The 12,322-nt window shown below is 41.5% G+C and overlaps 1 protein-coding gene across 1 annotated transcript in view; it reads left to right on the top strand.

The window, feature by feature from the left end:
- The window catches only part of LOC126278471 (G-protein coupled receptor 54-like), a 1,326,787-nt gene that overhangs the window by 1,265,568 nt on the left and 48,897 nt on the right, over window positions 1–12,322 (top strand). Inside the window, exon 5 of the mRNA XM_049978614.1 lies at window positions 5,841–6,063. Within this exon, the coding sequence (XP_049834571.1) occupies window positions 5,841–6,063 (223 nt within the window). The remainder of the gene's footprint in view (window positions 1–5,840; window positions 6,064–12,322) is intronic.

Genomic DNA, 12,322 nt, shown 5'->3' with positions numbered 1-12,322 from the left:
GTTGCCGGCCATATACAGTTGATGATTGTTCATATTCGCGACTATGAATATATTTCATGACGACTGTAGTAGCCACAGGGCTTGCATGCATAGCGGAAGGAACATTGCATCATACCTCTGAACTATACGGACACTGCAATATCGTATTCATGCGCCGATATCAGTATTTTTTTCCTTTTTCTTTATTGAGTTTCGATTCCCCCCGAAAGGAGCGGGCTAGCAGTAGCTTATTATGCCGCTCTTCAGCCTACAGAATTTGTTTTAAAAAGAGGAATACAATAAACAATAAAAATAGGCGATAAATTCGGAGACATAAATGGTAACATGGCCGAAAAACATCGTGGAACTTAAAACATAGAAACCAAGGGATGATGAGGCTAATAAAAATACATATGAAGCAGACAGGTAAAATAATAGACAGACAATTAGAAAACACGGCGACAGTCTGGTTTCAGTTCGCAAGAGACGTGAGTCACATCCGGCGACAGCATGATTTCTGTTCGCAACACTTTGGAAAGACGAACAACACTGAACATTCACTTGAACACTACACAAAAAATTTTTCACAAACATTATATACCACATCCGAGGGCAGGTCGGGGGAACCTGGACTGATGATGGGAAAAAAAGGAGGGAAGGCGAGGAAAAAACGAAGGGGGGCGGGGGTGGGGGGTGGGGTAGGGGGACCGACCGCAGTCAGCGACATTCAGTTAAAATGTCCTGCTCGCAAATCCGAGTTCCAGTACCGGTTCGGCACAGATGTTTACTGTTGTCATCCCATTATGCAGCTGACAAGGGGACCCTCCATACTGTAAATCACGGATTTTGATGCGCTTCAAATATGTTGTAGAGTAACTTACCGTGACTACCTGGCTATCCAGCTTTTTGGCGACGGGCCTTAGTTTTGAGAAAATCGATTTTGAAGTTCACTGCGTGATTTCTGTATGTGTAACGTCACATATTTTCCCAGATGTCAGTGTAGAGCACCGGTAAGGATTCACGGCTACCGCGCTTGAGGTACCGTGTTCCAATCTTGCTCCCATTTTTTTTTTTTTTTTTTTTTTTTGTGTATGCAAAAATCGTCCGGAAAATTTGGTCCTAATTTTCAAAAACGAGTAGACGAATTAAGTGGAAAATACAGAAATGTAATCATGTCCTGCACGAAATCCGGTAAGTTCACGAAACTGGTGTTAGAAGAATTTTTGGGTTCTGTAATTCTTCCGTACATGGGACATAAAATTTTTTTCTACGTTATCGATTCGTGGAGAGGGCAAACCGCTTAAAGTGTATACTATCAGCTATTCACTGATGAAAGGAAAGCGAGAATCTGCACCCTAAAATTGGTCCATCAAAGTGCAGTCCGTATTGCCAGCCCTGCGTTGTTTATTTTTACCGACAGACGAAAATCTTCACTAAAACTATTCAGAATGCTCCCGACTTGATGAAAGACAATAAAGAGATCGCTTCTAGGGAAGATTCGATAAAATTACATTCGCTGATCCTACATGAATTCAGCGCTCCTAATTTTGAAAGCATGATTAGATACGCATGGTTCGCATCGAAATTAGCGGATGAAGGAGAAATCTTTTTGAATGCAAAATAATTCTGTTTCCCGGTATCGCTCATGAAGAAACCGTGCGCCTGCAAGACGGTTGCTTTCATAAAATGCTCGTGGTGCTGCGAAAATATGTGCTTCGGTTCTTTCTATGTATCACCCAAAATACTGTTCTGGCATATCAAGGAATGCGGACGATGAAAAACAAGATTTTGTGATATTGTATGACTTGAAAAATTAATAACCGAATATATCTTTATAATTTCGCACATCTTACACTGTTTGTTGATATTATATGAAATAAAATTAAAAAGTCGGTCGATTTTGAAAAAAAAAAAAACGAAATTACACGAGCGGGATTCGAACACGTTACCTCCACCATGGTAGCCGTGAACCTTTACGCTGCGCTCGGAAAATTTGTAATGTTACGAATATACAAAGCACCCAATGAACTTCTAAACCGATTTTCTCTAAAACCAAAGCCCGTCGCTAAAAAACCACATAGCCAGGTACTCACGGTAAGTGCCTCTACAGCATATTTGAGGCGCATCAAAACGGTGATTTACAGTATGGAGGGTCCCCTTGTGAGGGTTGTCCGTTTTCGCAACTGCGAATAATTCCTTGTATGTCATGAAAGTGTGAAAAGTGTTTTTTTTTTAATTACGCACATTGATGCAGTCCTCTTTGTACTTTTTATTAAATGACCGTAAACTAACACACCCCTCTAAACTCCGTTCGTTTAAATTGCTTCTATTCTTTACTTAAACTATTGCGGAGGTATTTTGTTTAGCGACTGCGATTCAATTAAGCGAATTTGTTCCGCTTTTCTTCGTGTATTGAATCTAGCGCCCTCAGTTCCGTTGGGCCATGTTGAAATACATGTGCAGAACTCGTAACGCTGTGTGTCTGCAATAAATTTTGTTTCGCATGCCTCCATATTACTTAGTGGCAAACAAATAGTCGTGTCTCCGAAATATTCTGTTGATTTAAGCATGCAGCTAACGATCATACATCCTCTTCTGTCCGTATCTGAAATGCGTGTCCTGGCGTTGCGAACACTGCGCAGCGTTTCTCCGTGTGTATTTTATTGCTGGTAGGGAGCTTTATTTCACCGTAATGAATGTCCTGTTATTGAATTCATGTTTAATACATTATATTGTATCCCAGCTATAAAAGAATGGGGCCGTAGTTTCCCGTCCGACAGGAGGAAGTAGGGTAAGACCGGCTAGTGGGGTGAAACCCGGTACCGTGTTTCTAATAACATTATTTACGCCCTCTGGTGAAGAGACACAGAATTACACTCCAGTACTAGACAAGATGGAGCGACCATATTGGCCTGTTGTTTCTCGTTAAATTCACCGAGCTTTTGTTAAGGTAAGTTTGTTTTACGGTATCAACACAGTAATGTTCTTTTCTTTTTACAACTCAGTTATTTTACAGTCATAACACCTATTAAAACACTATTTAAATTGGAATAGTAAATTAGTACGAATTCCTACATTAGTAAGCAACAGGGATTTGGCTCAACAATACCTTGATCATGTTTCGTTTTTATAACCTCTGCACTCAGGATAAGACCCGGTACGTTGAGTGGGGCCAAGTCCAGGCATTACCCAGTCTGTCCTGTGGCAATGATCCTATGGATAAAGAGGATAAAAACAGTTCAGGTGTCGGCTGGTTGTATAGTGACGACACGTTTTGCATCTCAAAAGGAAAAGTTTGGACTCAGTGCGGATTATGTCTCCGCTGGACTCGCCGAAGTGGTAGTGGGGCAGATGCTGGGGACTTTTACTTTACATGCGAATGTTCTGAATAATATTGTTCATTAACCTGTATTTCAATAAACAATTCTGCTGCTTTTTCATCGAAAATTTTGTCTTTCTGTATTCCCATAGATTTATTATGTGTTCCCAGTATTACCCCACCAGTGGGATAAGAGAAGATGCTTTGGATTCTTATATAAATTAATCTTTCATTAAAAAAAGCTATGAGTTTTCAGGAGTAATATATTATAGCCAGTAAACAATGATTATTTTTACCAAATGTGACAATTGTTAGATTAAATAGTTTGACTCCAAAGGGCCATGCAGTATTAGTTATCCGATCTTACCCCACTCTTCCCTAATAGTCTATATAGTCTCAGCATTCTTTAATCAACAACCAGTACCGACGCTGCCTTCCCGATGACAATTAATTACTATTGATATGCTAAGTGACTTGCTTACCATTTCTGCTCCTCAAGACGACGATCGCTGAGATTTCGCAAGCAGCCTGTTGGTCGATTTGGAACAGGGGGACGGAAAGGCGATGTCAGTAGTCCCATCGGATTAGAGAAGGATGGTGGAGGAAAACGGCCGTACCCTTTATCAGGAACCATCCCTGCAACTGTCTGAAGTGCTTTAAGGAACTCACGGAAAACATAATTGAGGATGGCTGGAGGCAGGTTTCAAAGACAACGCAGAAGGCGAGATATAAGCAGATTTACCAAAGTGTTTATTTGCAAGCTCTTCCATATGGTAGGTACGAGAGGCAATAATGTCTCTATCAACAAAACTTTCAAGTCCAGGTACGTTAGGAACTCCACAACCTCCACGTACAATGGCTACAGTGAGCCAACCATTACCATGAACAAAAGTATCATTAATGTCATTACTAATATTAAGTCTAGAAACCGTCTGCGAAAACCGCGCAGAGGCTTATCCGAGCTGCTGCTGCTGCACAGCCAACTGCATTGAACGCCGCCACGATGCCTTACAGGACAATTCGTCGCCGTTCTAAACAGACAGTTCATCGAGAACATCGAGTTCACCACAACAGCTGGGGACAAGAAGAATTGTATTCCAGTGAAGAGTGTTGCTGCTACTGCACTTGTCGACGGACCTTGTGTTTTCTGTGGTTCTGGACTTAATTTTAGTATTGACGTTAATGATACTTTTGATCATGGTAATGATTGGCTCACTGTAGCCATTGTACGTGGAGGTAGTGGAGTTCCTAACGTACCTGTACTTGAAAGTTTTGTTGATAGAGACATTATTGCCTATCGTACCTACCACATGGAAGAACTTGCAAATAAATACTTTGGTAAATTTGCTTATATCTCGCCTTCTGTATTGTCTTTGTATACACATGCGATTCTACTGTGCTAAACATTACGCCCCCTCACTCCCCAGCCTATTGCATTAATGATTTTGAATTAAATAACAGCCCCATGGTATCGACCGTGCATGAAATGCCTAGTATTCTGTTTGGGCCCTTGCAACTTTTGGAATTTGTTGATATCAGCATTATTTCACAATTATTGATTATGCCAGAATAAGTGGTTTCTCTAATTCCTGTTACTAGAGCTGTAAAATTTGACTCTTGCTAAATTAAAGTGCATCCTCTGTGGGGGCAGTAAAGAGCGTATAGCATTTCTTCCACTATCTTGGAAATGTTCATATGCATTCGTACGTAATTACGATCGCAAGTATCTAATCGTTCTTCGCAACGTTTGTTATTGAAGCTGTGTACAAGACTAGACCCTAAATTAAGCTAGCTCATAGGGATAGATGAACCCTAATATACCGTCTTCTAATAGGGTTAAAGATAATACACTCTTGCTTACTCGCAATCTCTACAGGCGTCGATCACAAGAGGGCAGTTATCGGCGCTATAAACCGACAACTCTCTTATAGCCCCTACATGGTAGCACGTTTACTACACTTGAATACCACGGCCTGCAACTCCAAACACGGCACTACACTTATCAGAAAGTGTGGCAGATTGGGGTTTAACGTCCTGTCGACGATAGGATCATTATAGACGGAGCGCTATCTCGGATACGATAAGGGTATGAACAGCTGTCGATAACGCCGACTAGAAAGGCACTGTATAATATTGGAGCCAAGGCTAACACGGTCTTACCAGCAGATGTCCGGTCTTCCCCATGTGATCACCGAAAGTTAATAATTATTACAAATGTTTCCAGGATCGACTGACAATTTTCGTCGCACCGAGACTTCGAAATTGCTTCACTGCCTTATGGAATGTAAGTTAAGCTCAATTTAATCTGGACAGAACAGTATTGAACTGTGTGAATGTGATAAGTCTGCTTTGTGAATGAAAATTCCCTTAACATACGTATGTTTTTACTATCCTGATCAGTGAAGCTAAATCAGGCCGGTGTGAGAGAGGCTTTTAAATTTTAGATTCCACAAAAAAATATTAAAGCCTCTTGCGCAGAGCTACTCGCTGATCGGTATACTACCAGTGTGTTGGTTTAGCTGCTGCTTAAACGTGTTTTCAGCCGACACATTGGTTCGTGCCGGCGGGTGGAGAGCATGCCGCTTCGGCCCAGCGCGGCCGCCGGATGCGGTTCGTGCGTGGTCAGCGGGGGCGGTGGCGGAGGCGGCGGTGGGTGCGTCGCCAGCGGGGGCGGCGCCGCCCTCAACGGTGCGGGCCAACACCGCGAGTCGCTGCGCAAGATCAGCCAGGTGAAGGCCGAGCAGGAGGCCGGCACCGTCAAGCAGGTGAGCGCTTAACCCCTCTCCCTCTGCGGCGGACTATGCTTCGGTAGCTCAGTTGGTAGAGCACTTGCCCGCGGAAGGCAAACGTCCCGAGTTCGAGTCTCGGTCGGGCACACAGTTTTATTTTGCCAGGAAGTTTCATATCATCGCACACTCCGCTGCAGAGTGAAAATCTCATTCTGGCAACATCCCACAGGCTGTGGCTAAGCCATGTCTCCGCAGTATCCTTTCTTTCAGGAGTGCTAGTTGTGCAAGGTTCGCAGGAGAGCTTCTGTAAAGTTTGGAATGTAGGAGACGAGATACTGGCAGAAGTAAAGCTGTGAGGACCGGGCGTGAGTCGTGCTTCGGTAGCTCAGTTGCTAGAGCACTTGCCCGCGAAAGGCAAAGGTCCCGAGTTCGAGTCTCGGACGGGCACACAGTTTTAATCTGCTAGGACGTTTCAGATAAATATTACCGACCAGTGCCAAAAGTTACCTCATCGTCGAATATACTGAAGAAATTCCATACGCAGTAACCATAACGTACTTGCAAGCAGAGGTCACCAAGCGTGGGGTCGATTTTTTTAAAACCAATTTCACGGGGATATACGTTAAGATCGTAGGTATCACACCCTGCAGTCATTCACCCTGGTAGCCGTCGTTTGCGAATTATCGACGGAAATATAATTCGCTGTTTTGCCTGATACTCTAGAGCAGGGCTTTCCAACCCGTGGTCCGCGGACCCCTTAGGTGTCCGCCCGCTCTTTCTAGGCGGCCCGCGGCTTCCTTTTACCATCGTTTAAATTAATGAGTAAAATTATTAAAAAAATGTGAAAATCAAATTCATCACTTTTTTTTCATGTGAAAAACATGTGTACTTTTACTTCAGGTCGTGTCCCGAAGCTACCTTTGCGCTTCCTAAGTGAGAACGTGTACACAGTTTAGTGCCGGAGACAGCGGCTTCTCTGATCGACTGTTTAGCAACAATACGGGGGTCGTTTGTGCGCTGTCTCACGGCACTAGATATGGTGAAACCTTTTGCACATGCGCGGAGCGAGCTTTGTAGACCAATCACAGCGCCCGCTGGCACGTATGCGGCTCCACGCATAATTAAATGTTCATCATGCCTTGTCAGTGCACTACCTGTTTCATAAGTCGATTTTTGACCAGTTTCTTACTTCTAACATGGCTCGGTAGGTGAAGTCGGATCATTGGCTGCAGTCTCTTTATCGCCTTCACAACAACGGAAGTTTCCAGTTGAAGTGAATGAGGAGGAAGGACAACAAAAGGAAGACTTTACATACATTTGAACATTTTTCTTCCGATTTCATGAAATACCACACACACATGAGTGTTACCAAATATGCATGCTCCTTACACAACAGTAGCCAAATAGTGGAAGTGAACAGACCATAAGCGACAGCTTATCAACAGTGAACAGTTTGGACGCGACGTACATTGCTCTTGGAGGAAGAAAGCTCCATCGTGTGAAATTTCAATTAACAAGTAATTTTAATCAGGCTATAGTGTGTAGAACAAAGGGAGTAAATCCACTAGTAAGTGTCTGGATAGAGTGGGAATTCAAATCGAATCGTTAGTTTTAAGTTGTTTTCATTCATCTCTAAACCAAAGACTGTTGATACTTCGGGGGGGGGGGGGGGGGGGGGAGGTCATTGGGAACATGGCACCTGCATTAAGAAGCTTTCAGTTCCCATGGATTTCGCTCTGAAATTTGAAGTTACTGTACTCTTGACAGACTAGGGTTCCGCCATGGATTTTCGACTGAAGAAGGGGTCCGCCAGCTGAAAAGAATGGGAAGCCCTGCTCTAGAGCTTTAAAAATAATATATGGACACACGTTAGTGCTGGAGAATGATTAAAATACATTTTTCCTATGCAGAGGTTGTAGGTTCTAATCTCTTAATGTGCTCTAGAATCTCCTATTTTAGTTCTTTATCGATACGTATTTTATCATTATTTTTGTTCAGTTAACCGGTTTAAATATCATTTTTATTTCTGATCCTTCGTTGCATCATTTTGTTCATCAGTTTAATTATTTTTATGATTTTCTCTTCGTTTAATTCTTTTTACGTATGGAACCTAAGCTCATACCATTTTAAATTATTTTTGTACATGTATCATAATATTTAAACAAACAGCTAATCAATCAGTTAAAATTGAAAGACGAAATAATCTGACTATATTGATTGTTTAGTGGTGTCAGAAACGTAATTTTCGTTACGAGATGTACATTTTTTGGGTGATGATCTTTATACAATCATTTAAAACATACATTTTTATTGTACTTTGGACAAAATAAGATGTAAACGAAACAAGAGATTGTACGTCAAACAAATATAATATGATGGAACAGAAGAAATTAAAGTGTGGTTAATACATGATTACAATGAAAATCGCTAGAACAAAATTCCAAATGAATAGATGGAAAGAAGAAAACCGGAAAGTAAATATGACATCCTCATCATCATTAGTGTTCTGCCAAAAGGCAGGTTTTCACTTGATAGTTATCCAGGCTGTCCGTTCTCGTGCCAACCTCTTCAGGTCCGCATAATTAATTCTTCTCTTTATGTCGTCTATCATCTTGTATCTCCTTCTTCCTGTCAGTCTTCTACCACAAACCTTCCTTCTAAAGCACCTGCTAGCAAGCACTCCCCTCTCAACGAACGACCCAACCAGTTCTTTACCCTTTCTCTTATAACCTTCAACAGACGTCTCTCACCAACCCTTTCCAATACTCTTTCATTACTTACTCTTTCTATCCAGGTTATCCTCTCCATTCTCCTCCACATCCACATCTCAAATGCCTCTAACCTTTTTTCATACTCTCTAATCAACGTCTATGTTTCTGCCTCATATAGTGCCACACTACGGACAAAACATTTGCTATGCCTTTTCCTTAGACATTTATCTAATTTGCCACAACAGTTTCCTCTTTCGGTCGAATGCCCCCTTCGCTATGGCAATTCGATATTTCACCTCCTGGTGACATCCCAAGTCTTCAGTTATTCTGCCTCAAAGATATTTAAATATACTTACTTGGCTAATGGTAGATTGTCCTATATTAATATTGGACAGCCTGCGTCTTGTACTGATGACCATACTCTTTATTTTAGCTGTGTTCATTTGCATCCGATATCCCACACAAGTTTCATTCATATCTTTCAGCATGTTATTCACTGTCCGCTCACTTTGTGGCTCTAATACCATGTCATCAGCAAATATTATACATTCTATTTTCTTTCCACCAATACATATTCCTCTTTTCCCATGTAGGCCTTTCGCAATAATCTCTTCAAGGTATGCATTAAAAAAACAGTGGGGAAAGGTAACAACCTTGTCTAACAACTCGTCCAATGTTGCTTCCTTCTGACATTTCATTTCCAATCCTTACCCTTAGCCGGCCGGGGTGGCTGAGCGGTTCTAGGCGCTACAGTCTGGAACCGCGCGACAGCTACGGTCGTAGGTTATAATCCTGCCTCGGGCATGGATGTATGTGATCTCCTTAGGTTAGTTAGGTTTAAGTAGTTCTAAGTTCTACGGGACTGATGACCTCAGAAGTTAAGACCCTTAGTGCTCAGAGCCATTTGAACCATTTGAACCTTACCCTTACTTTCTGGTGCAAATACAGATTCTGTACCAGTCGTCTCTCTTTCCAATCTACACCTTTCCTCTTAAAAATATCCATCACCTTGTTCCTCTTAACTCTGTCAAAAGCCTTTTCTAAATATATAAAAACAGCAAATATTTCTCTACCTTTTTCCATATATCTTTCCCCTATAGTTCTGAACAGGCCAATAGGATCTCTTGTTCCTTTTCCTCTACTAAATCCGAACTGCTCCTCTGCATTCCTTCTATCCAGCTTGCCATACAGTCTTCTGTTCAACACTCCCAGCAATAATTTAGCTGCATAAGAAATTAGACCGGTAGTCGTAAGCTCTTCACGTATTTTAGTGATTCTCTTTTTCTCTATTGGTATCATAACTGTTTCAAGGAAGCCCTCAGGCCATTCCCCTTTGTCATTACAGAGGTAGAATATTTCTTTTCTTGCCTTGTTTCCCAGACTCTTCAACAGTTCTGCTGGCAATACATCAATTCCACATGCCTTTCTATTCTTTGCCTCCTTCAGCGCCTTTCCTACTTCTACTTCCAAGATGGTGAATCCATTTTCATCTTCCGGCACATATTGCTTCTCTGAAACCTGAAGTTCGCTTTGTATTTCATCCCCGTTATACAGACATTCAATATATTCATGCCATCTGTTCGTAACATCCTGTGGTTCTTCTGCCAGAGTACCATCCGCTGTTTCTAGTTCCATGTTACTGCTCTTCCTTTTATGTTAAATAACTATCTTGCTAGCTAGTCATACTTTCCCTCTTTCTTCATTTTCTCTATTTCGTCGAATTTCTGTATCATCCATTTTCCCTTGCTTCTTCCCTTTCTCCTCTTAATTCATTATTCAGTTTCCTGTAGCCTTTTTGCCATCTTCAGTTTCTCATTTTCCCACATCTTCCGCTCTTCCATCTTTTACAGCAGGTTTTCTGTTATCCATTGTTTGCTGGTACTTTGGGATTAATTCCTAGTACTTCTTTGGCAGGGTCCATGAGCCCTTCCCTCATTTTTATTCATTTGTCAGTAACAATTTCATCAGCGCTAGCGCTTTCTCATTTTTCCACAAATCTGTTTTCCAAATCTGATGCCTTTTTTTCCTCTTTGAGTCTTTCTATGCTTAGTCTATCTTTGCCTTACCTCTCCAGACTTTTTTCAACTTCACTTGTATTTCTTCCACTACTATGTTGTGGCCTGAATTTATATCACTCCTGGATAAACTCTGTTATTCTTCAGTCATTTCCTAAACCTTTCATGTATCAGGATGTAGTCCAATTAATATATTTCAGTATTCAAATTTGATATCCATGTGTAACGTCATCTTTTATTTCGTACAAATAACGTGTTACCCAGTACTAATGAATTTTCTTTATAGAAACTAATTAGTCGTTTACCTCTCTCATTTCTTATTCCTAATTCAAATTTTCCTACTGTATCTTCATTTCTTCCTTCATCCCACACTTCATTCCATTTCCCCCAAGATGATAATTCAGGCATTTCTATATTCTTTCTTGTATTTCCTCATAATATTCCTCAACTTCCTCATATCTATGCTGGCTGGTTGGCATATATACCTGTATTAACACCAAATCTTTAGAACCACCCTTCAGTTGTATCATCATCTGTCTTCCATCAATATTTTGTACCATCATTACCTTATTTTTCAGCTTTTGCCCTATCAATATTCCTACTCTGTTTTTACCAGTATTGATTTCCCCTGAGTAAAAGAGCTTGTAACATGCACTTTCTATCTCCCCATTTTCTCCCCATCTCTTTTTACGCAAACCAAGGGCATCTAATCTGTTCCTTTTCGCCTCCTGTTTTGCATTCTCTAGTTTTCCTTCTTGTGTTAGTGTCCTCACATTCCATGTTCCAATCCTTATCTTTTCTTCCTTCATTGTCCCTTTCTTCCTTTCAAATATATCTAATGTGTTCCCCTCCCGGAGTACTGAATGAGAGGAAGTTTTAACTCCGGAATCTTTCACATGGAGAAACATACCATGTACTGCCTGGGAATGTTATGTGGTAGTTTCCCGCCCCTCTGGGGTACAGTCGCTACTTGTACTCTTTTTGTACCCTAAGAGAGAAGCTTCACCGTTCCGAAAGACTCTTTCTCCGTTGTCGCCGCCTTTGAGGTCTTATATGTATAACACGAAATGACAGGAATAGGATATGGTGAAGACAGGTTTGGTGTAGGAAAGGGGGAGCTACAGGCCGGTGTGGGACACACATTGTCTGGCTCCTCCCCTTTGGTCTGTCCGGCTTGGGTGACCCCACCGCCGGCATAGCTCTCCGGATCCAGAACATGCAAACCTCCTCGGCCGCACGCACAGTGCTACGTTTAGGCGGTGTCCCCTGGGGAGGAATACGACATTAAAATAATGTAAATAATATCACAGATAAAAAATTACTTTTAAATCAGTTTATTGAGTAAAAATAATGATCAAAATCATTTCGATAACGAAAAAAAAATTAAAAACCTGCAAGCACCAGAGGTGTTTTAAACTGCAGTCTCCTACGTGTGGAGAAAGCAGCTTAATCATTACATTATTCGCTGCCAGCCTATGGATCAACATTGTTTTTGAGAGCTGTAGACTCTGCTGCATCACGTGATGTTACGAAACTTGTTTCGTTGATTTCTTTCAAACGAAGGCCCAT

Source organism: Schistocerca gregaria, chromosome 6 (genome assembly GCF_023897955.1).
Source record: "Schistocerca gregaria isolate iqSchGreg1 chromosome 6, iqSchGreg1.2, whole genome shotgun sequence".
Taxonomy (NCBI): domain Eukaryota; kingdom Metazoa; phylum Arthropoda; class Insecta; order Orthoptera; family Acrididae; genus Schistocerca; species Schistocerca gregaria.
This window is presented reverse-complemented; position numbering and strand designations above follow the sequence as displayed.